The sequence below is a fragment of the Leptonychotes weddellii genome, chromosome 3, assembly GCF_054177405.1.
Source record: "Leptonychotes weddellii isolate Sample4059 chromosome 3, ASM5417740v2, whole genome shotgun sequence".
NCBI classification, from domain to species: Eukaryota; Metazoa; Chordata; class Mammalia; order Carnivora; family Phocidae; genus Leptonychotes; species Leptonychotes weddellii.
Window position 1 is genome coordinate 41,742,502 of NC_138371.1, and position 17,761 is coordinate 41,760,262.

Sequence of the window (17,761 nt, forward strand, 5' to 3'; positions counted from 1 at the left end):
CTCTTCTGCTCTCTTGGTCTCACCAGTTCCCCATGTCGGCTCAGGGACAAAGCCACATACTCTGGGATTGGGGCATTAGGACATCTTTAACATACGGTGTCACTGCAAAATTCTGCTTGGAATCAATCCTAGTTCTACACTTTCCACTGGTGGATGTGATCTCCTTTTAGAGCTAGTTGGTACGCCATTCCTAGCTTCTGGGTCAGGGCATGAGTTCACATTGTCCAAGCAAAGTAAAGGCAAGCTACTGAATGTCAACACATAGGGAACACTGCCATTTTTTGTTGTTGTTGAGCATGAGAAATATTGGACAAATAGGAAGAATGTGCCACATTCAGAAAAATAATTGTGGATTCATATTTGTTTTTAAATACGTTTCCCTGATCTGGTGATATTTATTCATCTTTAACAGGACAAAGCTATTACCTGCCACAAAGCTATTCATGCTTTGAATATGCATCCATCTACTGATGACTTAAGACAGGATCGATACACTAGACATTGCTTTGGAGGGCTTTCCCTACCTTGAGTTTCCTGACAGCATCTCTCACAACTTCTGTTCCTTTAGGCTGCTCCACTTCCGTACTGCCAAGAAACTGAAAATGGCAATTTGTCAGATACAGCCTTCACCACATCGTACATCATCAAATCATTTTGAACTGTAACATGGCATAACAGTATACAAACTCAAAAATAGGGGTGCCCGGGTGGCTCAGTTGGTTAAGTGTCCGCCTTTGGCTTAGGTCATGATCCCAGGGTCCTGGGATGGAGTCCTGCGTCAGGCTCCGTGCTCGTGCTCAGTGGGGAGCCTGCTTCTCCCTCTCCAACTGCTCCTAACCCTCTCCCACCTTGTGATCACTCCCCCTCTCTCTCTCAAATAAATAAAATCTTTAAAACAACAACAACAGAATACACATGGTATGGTAGTAATGCAAACCCAAATCCTAATTAAGCAGAAGATTTATTAATTTATATTATTTTATATTATATGAGAATGTAAATATATTACTTAACCACATACAATTCCTATTATTCAAAGATTTTTTCAAAAAACTTTTTTCCTAAATATCGTTATTTATTTATTTATTTTTATTCATTTTTAAAGATTTTATTTACTCATCTGAGAGAGAGAGAGAGAGAGCACATGCATGAGTGGGTGGGAGGGGCAGAGGGAGAGGGAGAAGCAGGCTTATCCACTGAGCAGGGAGCCTGACAGGGGCTCTATCCCAAGATCCCGGGATCATGACCTGAGCCGAAGGCAGACACTTAACCGACTGAGCCACTCAGGCACCCCCTAAATATTTTATTTGAAGATTTTTATGGGAAAGAAAACTAAAGCTACTTTCATTACGTTAGAAGAAAAGGAATAAAGTTGACTTAAAAATTTAAGATTTAAAATGTATTAATAATATATAAATTATTAATTTATCTGTAAATTCAAAGCATATAAGTGTTTTTATTTGTTACTTGATTTAAATGTCATGGTATATTTTAAGATATTAATATGATTTAATACAGTTCATAATTTCAAATAAGCATTTTCTTTGTTTTCCAATTATGACACTCTTATAAGTACATAACCTTTTAAAATACAAACTTTTTAAAAACTAATTACTCTATCTAAGAGCTATAAGCTAAACTACATTTAAAAATAAAACACGGATCTACGACATTACTAAATTTTAAAATATCCCTGAAGGTTTTTAGCTAATACCTGACCTATCTACCCCACCCCCAAAAGAGAAAAAGTTTCGTAATAATTACCATGTTGTAATAGACCCTCTACCCTGGAGAGATATAAAACCTCCTAAACAGAAGACCAATCTCATGAAACATGTAAGACTAATTAGAATTTAAGTATGGATATTTTATTCTATAAAATATTTTCTATATAATAATAGCCAATAATCATTAAATGCAATTAGTGTATATGATTTCCCAGACTTTGTCCACATAGTACCAATTATAACACCAGAATGAGTTAAAAATTCATCACTTCTTATATAAATACACGTGTGTGTGTGTGTATGCACTTTATATGAAGTAAATAAGTAGAATTTTTTTATGTTAACTCACAGAATGGAAAGGAGCAAAATAGTAATGTCAGAGTATCTTCTTATATCACATTTTATTCCTTCCTTCATTCTTGGAAAAATAACAATAATAACGACTAAGGAAATCAGAGTTTTTGTTTTTTCAGAATGGGCTCTATTACCAGTGTGAGAATTACCCTGGGAACAGGTTAAAATATAACAACGCAGATGCCCTGGTCTAAAAAATCAGCACCTTCAAGGTAGGGTTAAGGGAATTATATTTCTAAAAGCATCACAGATGATTCCTTGTACGGCAGTCTAAGAAACAGAGTAAGAAAACAGTAACAAGTCAGGGGATAGCGGGGGCAGGTACAAAAAGTGACCTGAAAACACAGGTGCTAACTGCTGGTCCGCTTTCTCGTGAGCTCACGGAGGAGAGAGAGTGAGGCTCAGAAGCATTAGGGTAAAAAATGTTTCAGTTCTCAGATTCTGTAAGATACAACAGTTCCTTTTTCTTATGTACTCAAACTATCCCAAACAACCCTACGACAGCCTACAGACAGTATCATCGGGCACTTTGGTTTGCCCAGGCATGACCTCAAGTTGGTAACCAGGCCTTCAAAAAAGACCAAAATAAATGGAGAAATTCTCAGCTTAAAAGGAATTGAAACCCTGCTTCTAAGATGTGGGACACAGTCGGGAGCCTGGGTGGCTCAGTCGTTGAGCGTCTGCCTTCGGCTCAGGTCATGATCCCAGGGTCCTGGGATCGAGTCCCACATCGGGCTCCCTGCTCGGCGGGAAGCCTGCTTCTCCCTCTCCCACTCCCCCTGCTTGTGTTCCTGCTCTCGCTGTCTCTTTCTCTGTCAAATGGATAAATAAAATCTTTAAAAAAAAAAAAAAGATCGGGACACAGTCAAATCTATTCTTGACACCAATGGACCTGTCACATTGCTTCCGTTTCAGATCAGTGTATTCAACCTTGGCTGCGTGAAAAAAATCACACAGGGGCTTTCCACAGACCAGTGCCTACGAGTCTGATTTAATTGGTCTGGGGCAAAGCCAGGGCATCTGTGCATTTGAAAGCTCCCCAGGAGACTTTAATGTGTCACCAGGTTTGAAAAGCACTGTTTTAGATCCTCCAGAAGGGATAAAGGGTTCAAGGTGACAGGAGGAGAGTTAACACAATAGTAGCTATTTAGTTCTGAGTTAATCCATGGGGTAAACTCCTGTTCTCCTGCTCCCTGAATTTATCATATCACTGAGAGATTCTCATTAGTGAGTGGTCTAGAGTTCGCAGAAACAGGGAAACAAAAGTAAACTCTTTATTGGTAAGTGATTCTTGAACTAGAAGGAAGTGTGTGATGTGTCAGTAACAGACTGTAAGAGTTACTAGAAATATTTATAGAAGAATATTCATTTTTCAGCAGAAATGCCATGAGTCATAAGTATTATATGTAAATAGACCCACATGGGAAAATTGTGGAAGAACTCCAAGTACATTCTAAATGAATTAACCTCTTACAGTGCTCCAGGAACCTTTTAATATTTTTTTTTTAACAGTGGCTTTAATTAAATCATCTGAAGAATGAAACACAGAGAGAAGCCTTGAATGATGGTAGGAATTAAACTGTGCAGACATCTAATATGGAGCTTGCCACTTAACCCAATTATTCTATGTAGTGTTAGATAATCTAAATGGAAATCATTTTAAAAACGAAAAGTATATCATTCGTTATAATATTTCCTGTACTTTTTAAATTATAGAAGTCATCATGCTACTTACTCAGGTTAAATAAATCATATTTATATGCATTCCCTATGTCTATATAAGATATTTATAAAACCCTTAAATATGATGCAGCATGCTGGAATAAATTCTAGGCTTGGAATCTGAAGATGTTAGAAAAGTCACTTAATGTCTGATTTATTTGACTTTTGAAAAATCAGGATAGTGATATTGCTCCTTTCCTTATAAAATTTTTCTGAAGATCAGTTACAATGCGATTTAAAAAAAAAACACAACTCTGTAAACTATAAAGTGCTTTATAATTATGAGGGATTCCATTTCTTTATTTAATGACTATATGGGGAAGACACTAGAATTTAGTGGATACTGTTGGTACCTGCTCAGCTCTCCTTTGATAGATCCACATTATCAGCACTAGGAACCAACCTCTAGCTTCTGCACACTTTGCTGTTAAGAGCTCACAGTCCAGATCTTCGGAGGATTCCCTTTGAGCAATGAAGCCACTTTGCCAATACTGAGCTAGAAATGCCTGGGAGTTTTTTGCTCCCCCCGTCCCACATTACTACATTTTTTAGCTAATGAGTAGTATGAAGTACAAAGGCCCAGCTCCTCTGCTTGGACATAGGGTAAACTCTGTGATGTAATGATATCATGCTGAGCTTTCCTCAGAATCAGACTGAGGTTGGGGCTTCACTTGATGCTGTACTCGTCCTTGATTTCTTCCCCTTGTCTGCCCTGCTTTTCCACACTCTTACTTTGCTCCTGGGAGCTCTCGCTTAAAATTACTTGCACCCAAATCTTTGTCTTAGGATCTCATTCTGGGAGGAACTGACCTGTTAAGACACTATTAAACACTTAATGGCTTACATTTAGGAACATACAGTCCAGCATACAAACTCAAAAATAGGGGTGCCTGGGTGGCTCAGTTGGTTAAACGACTGCCTTCGGCTCAGGTTATGATCCTGGGGTCCTGGGATCGAGCCCCGCATCAGGCTCCCTGCTCTGCGGGAGGCCTGCTTCTCCCCCTGCTTGTGTTACCTCTCTCACTGTCCTTGTCTCTCTCTGTCAATTAAATAAATAAAATCTTAAACAAAAAAAAAAAAACCTCAGAAATAATAAATGCTCTTGTTATAAGTGCTATGAAAAGGCTTGTCTGCAAATTAGAAAGAGGATTTCATCTTTTTCTACTCTGCCTGGTGCCTGAAGCATAAAAGAAAAAATGGAACTCAAAATCAAGGCATGGCCAAGAGATTAATCCATCCCATACCAACTGAGTTGTTAACTAGCTGGAGGAGTTGAGTTCCAGAATCACGGGGCCCCAAGCAGCTGCCATGGTTCAGAGGGAGGTGAAAGAGAATAATGCTGCCAATAGGAAGAAGGTAAGTGTTCCAGGAAATGCCAAAGGGAATCAGAAAATTTTGATCATTAATATTACTAATTAGGGTTGTCAGATTAGCAAATATAATTATAGATCCTGCTGTTGGTGGGAATATGGTACAGCAGCTCTAGACAATAGTTTGGTAGTTTCTTTTAGAATTAAACATGCACTTATCGTAGGATACAACATCTGCACTTTGGGGTACTTATCCCAAATAAATGAAAATTTATGTTCATGTAAATATTCTGTGCACTGATGTTCAAAGTAATCTGTTTGTAATAGCCAAACACTGGAAACAACCCAAATGTCCTTCAGTGAATTAACAGTTAAATTGTGATACATTTATACCAGGGAATACTACTCAGCAATAAAAACCAATGAATTATTGATACACACAACAACTTGCATAGATCTCAAGGGAATTAAGCTGAATGGAAAAAAAAATCAATCTCAAAAAGTTTTTTTTCTGTTACGTATTTACCTAAGTGAAAAATACAGGGTTTTTTTTTGTTTGTTTGTTTGGGTTTTTTTTTTTTTTATTAGCATTCTCTCAAAAAAATGGGACATTGGTATGTTTAACATTTTAAACTGAGTAAAAATAATCGCTTTTATGATTTAGCAACTTTATGTTTTAGCTCCTCCATGTGGCAGGAAAAAGCAATGATGAGAAGAGAGCATAATGTATCAGACTGTTTTTGCTTTATACATGTAGATTCAGAGGATCATTTTTCAGTGTGGCAAAGAGCAAGAGAAAGGTTATGTGTTCTGTTGCAAGTGGTAATGATTGGTGGCATTTCTTCTCACTTTAAATATTTAAAATTTCATCAATTATTTTTCTCCATAGTCACAAACAGGCAACATTCATTTCAGTACACATTTTTTTAAAGAAAGATCAGGAATTAGACCTTACGTAAGTACAAGTACCTGTCTTTCACAATTGTGTGCCTATGCTTTGAAATGCTACAACAAAATGTTTCCATTTTATTATGAATAAACATTGATATTTTAATAGTAATGCACATTCACTGTTGGGAATTTAGAAACTACAGAAAAATGTATCAATGAAAATAAGCATCAGCTTTTATCTCATAACCAAGAGGTAGCTATTCTTTGAAAATATTATCTTTTAAATTCATGTTACAATAAAAGTAATCAGCCAATGACAATATTGGACAAACTTATGAAAACAAACAAAACCTCTTAAATTTCTAAAAATGATCTATTTATTTACTGGGCATTATTGTGTGTGCATGTGTATTTAAATTTTTACTACCAGCCAAATTGTTAAGAGTTGAGATTAAAACATTAAATATGACTCCTAAGCAATATGGACAGATAAAAAAGACATAAAAGACAAAAAGGGCATTTAGAATATATTAGACTGTAGGAAGTCAGATGACCTAAAAATCTTTTCTGTATTCTTAGTCTATATATTGAAAGGTATGCCAACATGCCATGTATCTTCCACAAACTATAAAATATCTTCGCAAAATCTTCTATAAAAGCTTTGACAAATACAGAGAAAATTTTTGATAGTATAAAGCTAATTATATACTCATACTAAGCTTATTATATACATATAGCCTATGCATCTCTCTGCTCAATGCATTTGAATACTCAGCAGATGTACTCTCAACAGGTATTTTAGAAGCTACAGTCTGTTAAAATTAAAACCAAAAATGTCATCAAATATATAGACTTCTCAAATTAAAATGCTATTAAGATATTTCACTTCCACGGGCGCCTGGGTGGCTCAGTTGGTTAAGCGACTGCCTTCAGCTCAGGTCATGATCCTGGAGTCCCTGGATGGAGTCCCGCATCGGGCTCCCTGCTCGGCAGGGAGTCTGCTTCTCCCTCTGACCCTCCCCCCTCTCATGTGCTCTCTCTCTCATTCTGTCAAATAAATAAATAAAATCTTAAAAAAAAAAAAAAGATATTTCACTTCCACAACTAATTTTTAATTAATTAAAATGATACAGACTTCTCTTTTAAACTAATCTCAAGTAATGCCTGTATTGTTTCTTCCAGTTCATTCATTGTATTCCATCATACCTACAATAAGCATTTTGCAAAAATGTGTGAAAGTTTGAGGATTCCATCTTCATTTTCGGAGACTGATATTTTTTCACATGAAAAGCTGCGCAGTTTTATGACTTGCTTCTTTGCCAGTAGAGAGCAGTGTTGCACATCACATGGGTTCATTTATAATACCAGCTTTACTTGCTTCCTCAAATGTCTTTAAGATCACTCTATGAATAAAGTAGGGTTTTTTAAAATGCCAGATAAATAACAATTAAAATAATTAACTAAAGAGTTATAAGTTTAATTGCTATGAAATCTGACACTATTTAACATATGAAAGAGCTAGTTTATGACAGAAATATATGAAATACGCTTTACTTATCTCAAATCCAAAATATGCCAATTTTATGTAGATAAGATGTTCTTTATATAAATACTTTAAAATATTAAGGGAAAATAATTTCTACTTTTCACAACATAAAAGATTTATCTAATGTTAAGGTTAATAAATACTTGGCAGATAAATGACCAATGGATATTCTAAATACAGAATAAAATAAATGGGCATGTCTTTATCTTTATAACCAAGGTTGCAGAGCCTCAAATAGAAAAGGGCTAATTTTCTTGGCATTAACTTCACTGCATATGTGTAAAAAAAAAAAAAAATGTACTTAAACCTTCTAGCTACTCAACTGCACCCAGGAGATAAGCCATATAGGAGTAAGCCAATTTAATTTTATAGTCTTTATTTGGCTGACTTGCCATGTCACTATGCCAAGCAATGCAGGAAAAAAAACATTTTTAAAAGGCACATCAAAACATTCAACTGCTAACAAAGGGTCAGAATCAATCAGATTTGAACCTATTACTTAATCACCAAAACCATAATCCTGAAAAAAAAAAATTAAAATAGATCCACCAAAAAGAAAGGTTATACTTTAAACTAAATACTCTGAAGGTTATTCTTTAAAGGAGGACCAGGAAATTTTGATGGAGAATAAAAAAAAAATATTGAGCTCAGCATTTAAAAACTCTACATTTTATATTTGATTTGATATTGGGTTTCTCATTTTATGATGGCAACTTTCTATTAAATTATTTCTGTTCCTCTTTTACATGGATATTGAGTGTATCATTTTCATAGGCTCTTGCTTTTAAAATGAGAGTTCTGAGTTTAAGCCAAAACAAACCTACTGGCTACCACAAGAAAGTATTGTGTTCAAGGGTCTCCCAAACTGAGCTCTGCATCCCATGGGCACAATAAGCTGCATCAAGTTTTTGTCCTGTCCCAGAGGCACCTCCTCAGTCAGACTTCCTTCACATCTGAGAAGTGAGACAGGCAAAGTGAAGTCAGGGAATTCACTTGTATTGTTATAAATAGTATTACAAAAATAAACCAATCTATACAGAGAACCAAAACCATGGGCTTTGGAGACAGACGGACTTCACAATCCACCTTCTTATTAGAGAACCACTCTAATGGGGACTGTGGACTGTGTGGTTATGGGCTGTGGAGATACTCTCATCCAACTCCCATTATTTTAGGGATGTGAAACTGAGGACCAGGAAGTTGAAGTGTCTTCTCAAGGTCAGGAAGCTTGTTAGTAGCAGAGATAGGGCTAGGATTCCAGCCTTCCTAATTTTCAGACACATGCTCTTTACTTACCTTAAATAAAACAGAAACACAAAGAAAGATAATATATTATCTGGGCATATATTACTCTTTTATGCCACATCCATTTTGCTAATTAAAATTTATATTGTATGCTCTTTCTACTGTGAAATATGCTTAAAATCTAAAGGTGTTAAAAGAATATTTGGTTGGCTTTACAGTGAGGTAACCTGAATTTCCAAATACCATTTATTTACTGAGACTCTCAGAGACTCAATTTCATCATTCATAAAATGGGGATAAATTCATAGTGTTTGTGTAAGAATTAAATGAGAAAATGCAACCAGTGACTGAAACAGAGTGAATATTCACTGAATTTAGGCTTAGAAATTAAATTAAGATAACAAAATGGCCACAACAAGCAAATAGTCAACCCACCCATAGTGGCTGTGAAGTAAGGAAGAAAAAAACCTATTTTAAGCCACCAGTATTTGGATTTTGGCTCCTGAAGCTGCTACAATTCTTACCAGCACATAAGCAGGTATATCGGTTTGTCTCTAAATTTTATTGGTTATTTTCAAACATTTATTCTTCCTAATTCTCACTGTAATTTAATTGTAATTCTCATTGCAATCTAATCAATTATATAAAACTTGAGACAAGTGAGATTTTTAGAATATCTATACATGATATGCCTGTTTGTGGATGCTTTATCTGTTTTCAGGAAGGCTGAGTATTTTTCTTCCTATTTGCTTTATACTTTGGGGTTTAAATAAGGTTTTTAAAATTCTATTTACCACAAGTTATTGCTACTACAGGAAATACCCTGTATCCAGTCAGCTTACCAAATTATCCTCTCAAGCACAGTAGTTTTATTTTTTAAAATTTGAGTCTACTGGAATATAATTATCAATAAAGAGAAATACATTTCCTTTTCTTTCCCGATATTGTTACCAGTTACGTCTTTTTCTTTGCTTATAAAACAGTAAGGAATAACAATGGTAGTTTTCACTTTTTTTTTACGATTTTTTAATTTATTTTTTGACAGAGAGACAGCAAGAGAGGGAACACAAGCAGGGGGAATGGCAGAGGGAGAAGCAGACCTCCTGCAGAGCAGGGATCACCCAGGACCCTGGGATCATGACCTGAGCTGAAGGCCGACGCTTAACGATTGAGCCACCCAGGCGCCCCTAAGTATTCACTTCTTATTCTTCAATTTCATGGAACTTACTAAAGCTTTTGGCAATATATTATACTACCTATTATTTTACTTCAGGTGTAAACTTCGACAAAGTAATTGCCTCAAATCTGCTTGTGTTCCTAAACTCTTTCAACAAAGAATATATTTCTCTGGAGAAGCCCCTACTATTTCAAGAATCTTCACCTCTTTCCTGAGCTAAATTTATCTCTTTCTCTCCCTTTTGGAACAATCATTCTTTAAAACCTCTAGTACCCCTCCTACTTCAGGGAATAGTGTTCCCGGGGCTTCCTCTCTGAGAAACTGTATTATTATTATTATTATTATTATTATTTCTATATCTTAATCCATTTCAAAAATATTTGTTGTACAGCATCTAATTTCAGGTACTGTCCTAGACCAGGAGTATAGCAGCAAACAAAACAGACCAAAATCCCTGACCTACTAATGCTGCTGTAGGCTCTCCCCTTATCCCCAGTGACCAGAGAGGGTGCCTGTGTTTTCCCAAAGGTTCTTTCGTTCCACTCTTCCTAGCTAGACCCTCATTATTTGAGTACAATCAAAATAGACTACCACAAGAAATCTGTAAATACGATAACTGTCACAGTTATTCTGGCTCTAAGTGACCAGTTTGTTTTAAAATCTTAAACCATTTTGAAGACCTCATCCCAAGTGGAGCAGAACATCTCCTTCACACTTGAGTATCACAGAAAATGACTGATCACATTAAGAGATTGTACAACTCAAACTGCTGTCCTCATTTCTTTAAAAGGGGAAGAAAATCTACTTTTCAGATCATGATAGGTTGTGCATAGCTCTTCTGCATGAAAAATGAGTGTGGGCTAACAACACTCCTGAAATGCAGATGTATTTATTTCTTTCAACAGACTTACTGTCAATGATTAATATGGCCTGATTAATTTTGTGAGGCACTGCTGCATGCAGAACTTTCATTAGGGTGCTATAAGGGTGCAAGCAAAGAACACTGGGTCCTTGCTCCCTGGGGTTTCCTCTCCTAGAGTTAGAGTCAAATACATGCAAGGAAAGACAAAACAAAAAAACCAAAACCAACAACAGACAGAACTGAGAGATCTGGAACAGACTGACACAAGCTTAACGCCAGTGACTATGAACGTACTGTTCTCATTTCCCTGGGGTCCCCCCAGAAGCACTAATGAGAGGGCACCTTCTTTTATTCAACAGCTGTTTACTGAAGACCTACTATGTGCCGGGTACTGTTCCAGGTTCTTGGATACAGTAAGAAGCAGAAAAGGCAAAGATCTCTGCGGAAGTGGCTTAGTGGAACCACACTAAAAGGGTTTGAGAGTCGGGAACACAAGGTGTGAATTCTGACTCTACCACCTGACAGGTCTATGAATTAACATCTCCGAGCAGCAGCTTCTTCTTTTTGTAAAATGTAGACAAGCATCCCCAGGCTTCTAAGTGGGTTGTGAGCAAAAATTACACGGGTCAAGCGCCGGAAACACAGAGGACAATCAAGAAATACTTGCTTCCATTCAATAAATGCTCCTACGTGATGCACGGGTGTTGATTATTAGGTTCCAGACCCTAGAATAATGTGAGAAAAACAGGATTTGTGACTTGGATTCTTTTCAACGGGGTGAGGATTTTTTTTTTCTAATTTTATAGATTCAACATCATTCTATTAGTAGGGCTTAAAGAGATCTGCTGGGAAACTAGGCACTCTGTCTAAACAAGTGAAGGATGGGGAAATGAAGAGGCAGCAAGCATCCAACAAGGGCAGGGTCCTGGCAAGTCCTACAGTGGAGCAGGGGAGGAAGTGGATCATTCTCGTTTGCGTGACCAGCGGGAGTCCAGCTACAGTAAGGAGTCTGCCTTACAATCAGATGCAGATAGGAGGACATACGCTGTTTTGTGGCATTTGTCTATAGCCTCATTCTCTCCTTACTGATTGTAAAAATAAACAGCCATTCTGCTTCCACTACCACAACTCATCCTCACGCTCTTGTTACTGTTAGGCCAATCCTGTGTACTTCTAACTTCAATAAGATAATTTTGTTTATTTTTTTAAGTCCATGTTTTTTTCTCTTTAAAAACAACTTTATTTAGATATTTTTCTTGATACTTGAAATCAATTATCACTAATTAGCACCACTTAGTCTTTAGTGTAATGCTTAAATGGCTTTGCTTGAACTCTGCTATATGTTGATTTTATTTGATTTTCCTTGGCCTTTTAAAAAAATCAATCGTTGCATATTCCTGGGCAGCTTTTGAGAGCATTTTTCAGCTGCCCTTTGAAAGTTCTAATCCTGGTATTAACACAGACCTTTATGTCTTTATTGGACTACTTCTAAAAATTTAATAACCTGATTAGTGACTACAATTCCAAATTATATATATAAAGAAACCTCCCCATTACTTATACAGAATTATATTGCAGTACATTACTTTTATCAAAAAGAATTATATATTCTTATTCCCATGATATATTTGATTAATGCATCAAATACTTAAATTTACTATTTTTAGACTGCAGAACTGGTATTTCAGATGAACCTCTACTCCACATGCATTTCATTATTAATATGACTAAAGTTTAAAGTAACCTACTTATTTTTAACAGACTTTTAAGCATTTTGTGACATGCCACTTCAATTCCTTGCCCATCAGGCTTAATATAAAATACATATACTGACTCAGTCTTATGATTGATGTGTTTCTATTTAAAAGAGATAAATGCTATTAAAAGGCACAAATAAGTGAAGTATGGACAAGGACATGATATCATTAGAATCATGACACTTATTTGCCTCTCACTTCAGGGCTAATCAAGTATAAATTTCAATATTACGTATGTCCAGAGAAATTATGGATGCTGCTACAAGTAGGAATTAGGACACAAATGGCATTCTCTCTTTGTTCCAAAATTTACATTCTGTTACCCAGTATTCAAGTTGAAACAGCTGTACCAACCCAGGGAGCCTCACTCTATAAAGCCCCAGTAAACTCCATAATGGAATTTTACTAAAGATTCTGAGAATTACTGCCATTTTAACATGGTTAATGCTTTAGTTGAAGGGAGATAGCCTTTCATACAGCAGAGAGCTTGGGGAAGGACCTTTTCTAAGTCCTTGATGACATCTCATGGAGCGAGAGGGGCTTCAGTCACTAGAATCCCATCTGTCAAGCTCTGCCTTTAGAAATCCTGCCAGCAGTCTGCAGAAAGGAATGCAAAGTGGGTGGATGGTACAAACAAAGGTCAGGAGAAGGGCAAGTAACTCTTAGTCTCTCAACAGTCTTTTTTTTTTTTTTTTTTAGATTTTATTTATTTATTTGACAGAGAGAGAGAGACACAGCGAGAGAGGGAACACAAGCAGGGGGAGTGGGAGAGGGAGAAGCAGGCTTTCCACCGACCAGGGAGCCCGATGTGGGGCTCGATCCCAGGACCCCAAGATCATGACCTGAGCCGAAGGCAGACGCTTAATGACTGAGCCACCCAGGCGCCCCAATCTCTCAACAATCTTATTAGCTTCTCTCCATAGGTATGTTTGGCTTGCTGCTCTAAGAACCCTTCCTAGAAGAAAGAAGTTCGGGCTGTGGATGGTTCTCCACTTGGACTGAATGTTCAGCTTGTTATCAGGAGAGCAAACTTAGCAACTTACCATATACATGATTTATAAAATACAGTCCTCATGTAAACGCTGAAGTCAAAAGGCTTTATTTTCGTTAAGTCATACTGTCCTCAAATATTGGCTATTTACTGAATGACAAGGGCAAACTTTATTCTGCATGGTGATAAAGTGCTTAAGAAGAATCTATGCACTCACGGAGACACTACATCAAAAACTAATGATGTGATGTATGGTGATTAACATAACATAATAAAAAAATAAGATTGTATCTGGGATCTACTATTACTAAGTTGTTTTGGTCAATGTACTTTACATCCCCAAATCAGTTACTCTTTATAAAAAAAAAAGTGGCATGATATTTCTATATAAAGTCATTCTGAGGATCGCTTATGATAAGGAGACAATACTGGTTAGCACAGTGATTGTTATTTAATAAATTAATATTCAATAGACTGGTCTCAATCAACTAGGAGAACTAAAACTATTTTATAATAAAAGCCAAAGAGTCTCCTTGAAATTAAATTGTTCCATATGACCCAAGTGTTTTATAGAAAATAAGAATAATCAATTAGTTTCTGGCTTTTTCTTCTACTTTGAAATTAGATAAATACAAGTGAAAAGGAAGTGGTATTTGTCATGCTAGTTCCTCCAATGATTTTAATGTTCCATTACAATTCTAGGTATTTAATAAGTGGGAATCTGAAATTAAAAAGGGACTATGAAATGTATATGATATTAGCAATTACACCCATTACACTATACTTAAAGACAACAGGAAGGGCGTGGATAAATAGGGTAGTATTTATCAAACGTTAGAGATTAAAATTTGTAGGAAACATTGCATTAAAACTTCATTAGGTGGGTGCCTGGGTGGCTCAGTCGTTAAGCGTCTGCCTTCGGCTCAGGTCATGATCCCAGGGTCCTGGGATCGAGTCCCACATCGGGCTCCCTCCTCGAGGGGAAGCCTGCTTCTCCCTCTCCCACTCCCGCTGCTTGTGTTCCTGCTCTCGCTATCTGTCTCTGTCAAATAAATAAATAAAATCTTTAAAAAAAAAAAAACAAAAAACTTCATTAGGTGCTAAGTATACTGCATATGACCTTTTCCCAGAACCTTCTTTTCTAAATTTAATAAAGTAAAAAATTTTATAAGTTACTATAATTATATTTGCTGTTAAATTAAGTACACTTATGTATACAATGTAGGTGTGTGGTGATCTCATTAATGAGGTCATGCAGCTGGTCAACCATATAGTACAACACAAGTTAGTCTGAGGTCACCTTAGAAGCATACTGGTTCAGTGACTATAAATTGGTTAAAGTCTGAAACCTACCCTGTTAAATGATCCAATTTATGAAGGTCAAGACACAGCATTCGGGACATATTTCATGTAAATAATCTCAATGTCTATAATTTATATATTCTAAGTTTGATATATACATAGATGTATTGATTTGGGGCCAAATATTTAACCTACTGGTTATGATTTTCTGTGTGAATAGAATTGTACGCTGCTAATTCCACTGCTGGGCTAGAGTAGCACATCTGCATGCAAGGGGTGAATCAGGTATAGGCCCTATCCAAAGATTTGGCAGGCTATGTCTATTTGTTTGAGAATATTTACTGACAGGGAGATCACTACCTCACAAGAGCATCTGCTCCTATGTGACCATTCTGTAAATTATAATATTCTTCCTCTTATGGAGTTATTTTGGGGACAATGACAACAAAGCAGGAGCCAGAATACTGAAGGAATGGAGAAGTGACCTGAGGATTGTAGATGATTTCAATTAGGAGAAGATAACTGGCACAGTTTGATAACATGAGACTCAAAGCTAGGAGATTATAGGGAGAAAAAAGAGAAGGCCAATCAATTCACCTGCCAGGCCAGGTGTTCTGGGGTGAGTTGTGTAGTTGTGTGGAGAAAACATCCACCATTTGCAGAAAGTGTTCAAGGATGGGAAGGGCAACTGGATTCAGTGTCTTCAGAACAGAGCTGGTTTTCCTTGGAGAAAGAAACAGCAGGGTTCAGAAGAGAGGTGGAAGACCAAGAGGATTTTGGTGATGATTGATCTTGGGTTCCTAGGGACCCACGCCCAGTTCCTTCTTCAAAAAAAACCCAAAAACCAAAAAACCAAACAAAACAAAACCAAAAAACCCACACCATTTTTTTCACTTCATTGATTAAGAAATCATTCCACTATTTCCTCAAATGTATTTAAAGTGGTTTATGAAGGGTCATAAAATAAAGGAAGATAAAATAAAATAGAAAAATGAAGTCAACAGAAAATAAAACAAGAATATGGAGTAGAAACGGGTTTTTAGTCAAAAGCAGTGTAATCCTATAAATTTGCTAGAGGTAGATCACAAACTAGGCTACAAGTTCTTTAGCAGCAGCACAAAGAAACACAACTTGTTAACTATCTGATTCACAGTTGACAAGATAAAATAAGTGTTTCATATATACGATGGGACTTTGATATGCAACTGGATTAATATGATTTCACTGGCTGAAATGCTAGACAGTTCATTAAATTTGAAATAACCCACTAGATTTATTTGTTTTATTTTTATAGAAACGATAAATATGAAAACCAGCTTCACAGTTATTATTGACTTTAGTTCAACCCACCATATACTTTGCTATTTTTAAGTACTTTGGAGAAATACCTATCACTCTCAATCAAAATGGGATAATACTATGTTTGCCTTTATATTCTGTCTCAATAACTTTCTTCATAATTGTTATGTCAACATTTAATTTACTGAACCAGAAATAGTTCTTGGGTGTGAAATGCACTTAAAGGCCCCGTAGGGTATATGTAACATTCAGGCAACTCAAACCCGGCTCTAAAAATGATTCTCCTTAGTATAGTTCCCACCTCCAGTAGATCCACCAAGCTTTTAAAAGTCCCAATTAGTTTCTTCAGTCAAGTTTTTCAAATTGAGAATATATGAATCATGACATCTTATCAGTTTTATTCTTCAGACAGTGCATTCCTTTGAGAGCTGTCCTTATCTCCACATTGTTAATGCTGGAAGTGAAAGTCGTAACATTCTCTTCACTACCCGGTAGTGACAGCTGAATTATTTCTGCTACTTAGCTCTCTTAAGAATCGCCGTTAGCATTAGTTTTGAGATACTCCACAGTACAAAATCAAGGGTGGTAATTACCAGGACAAAAAATGTGTTGAGGAAATTATGATAAACATTTTTAAAAGACTTGTTAAGACTTTATTTTAATAAGTATATGTTAACATAAAATTAAATCCAGAGAGTTAGGAATACAGATAAATATGGATTTCTGAGAATTAATGTAAAATGTATATATGTATTACTTAGATTTTATACAATATTGTCAAAATAAACATGATAATAGCATTACTAATTCAGGGATTCATAAGGCATTAAGCTGGGCAACTGTCCTCTCAGTCGCTTGTAGAAAGAATTCAGTGAATAGTATTATATTCAAAGCTCATGGCAGTTGTGTTCATGTCTAGTTATATTTACATGAAAAGGAGACCTTCTAGGAAAACTCCAATAGAGCACCCCTTAAAAGCATCTTCAAGTTATGCTCTACTAGCATTCTGAAATACTCACAGATTAAATGAAATTCTTGCAGATGGCTAGAAAGCACAGAGAAAGGAACAATTTCTAATACGTATTAGGCTTCTACTACGTGTCACGCACTGTGGAAATTATTTTCAAATATATCTCATTTAAGAGTTATGGAAATATCAGGAAATGTTTTATCAGTTTGCAGATTAAAGGCAGACAATTTTTAACTTTAGTAAGATAATTAATCTCCATTTCTATATAAATTAATATTATAGACATTACCTTACAGACATAATTAATGATTTCCTCTAGCATATTCATTTAGCACCAATAACAAATATGCAATAGTATCTTTATTAAAACTGAGGGTACGTTCAAGAATGCATTCTGACAAATGTTCTAAAATGTACAGATAATCTTTCCTTAAGAATTGCCTTGCCAGCCATGGGGCAGTCATAATAAATTAAATATCTAATCGAACACCTCCTTCCATGGCCATCAGATGTAGCTCTCTCCTCTCTCTCTCCCTCTTTTCACTGGAACTGGCCCAGTATAGCAATCCATTCCACCCCCCCTCCCCCCAGGATCCTTTCCAACCAAA

General features: G+C 36.2%; 1 protein-coding gene across 17 annotated transcripts in view; it reads right to left on the bottom strand.

Moving 5' to 3' along the window:
- Nucleotides 1-17,761, bottom strand: part of GULP1 (GULP PTB domain containing engulfment adaptor 1) — a 262,267-nt gene that overhangs the window by 48,328 nt on the left and 196,178 nt on the right. For 15 of the 17 annotated variants that reach the window (XM_031036781.2, XM_081814014.1, XM_081814003.1 and 12 more), the window contains one exon: nucleotides 525-596. In XM_031036781.2, coding sequence (XP_030892641.1) covers nucleotides 525-596 — 72 coding nt within the window. Of the gene's footprint in view, nucleotides 1-524; nucleotides 597-11,501; nucleotides 11,560-15,481; nucleotides 15,568-17,761 lie in introns of those variants that run through there. The other 2 variants (XM_081814016.1, XM_081814017.1) reach the window with 2 other exon arrangements.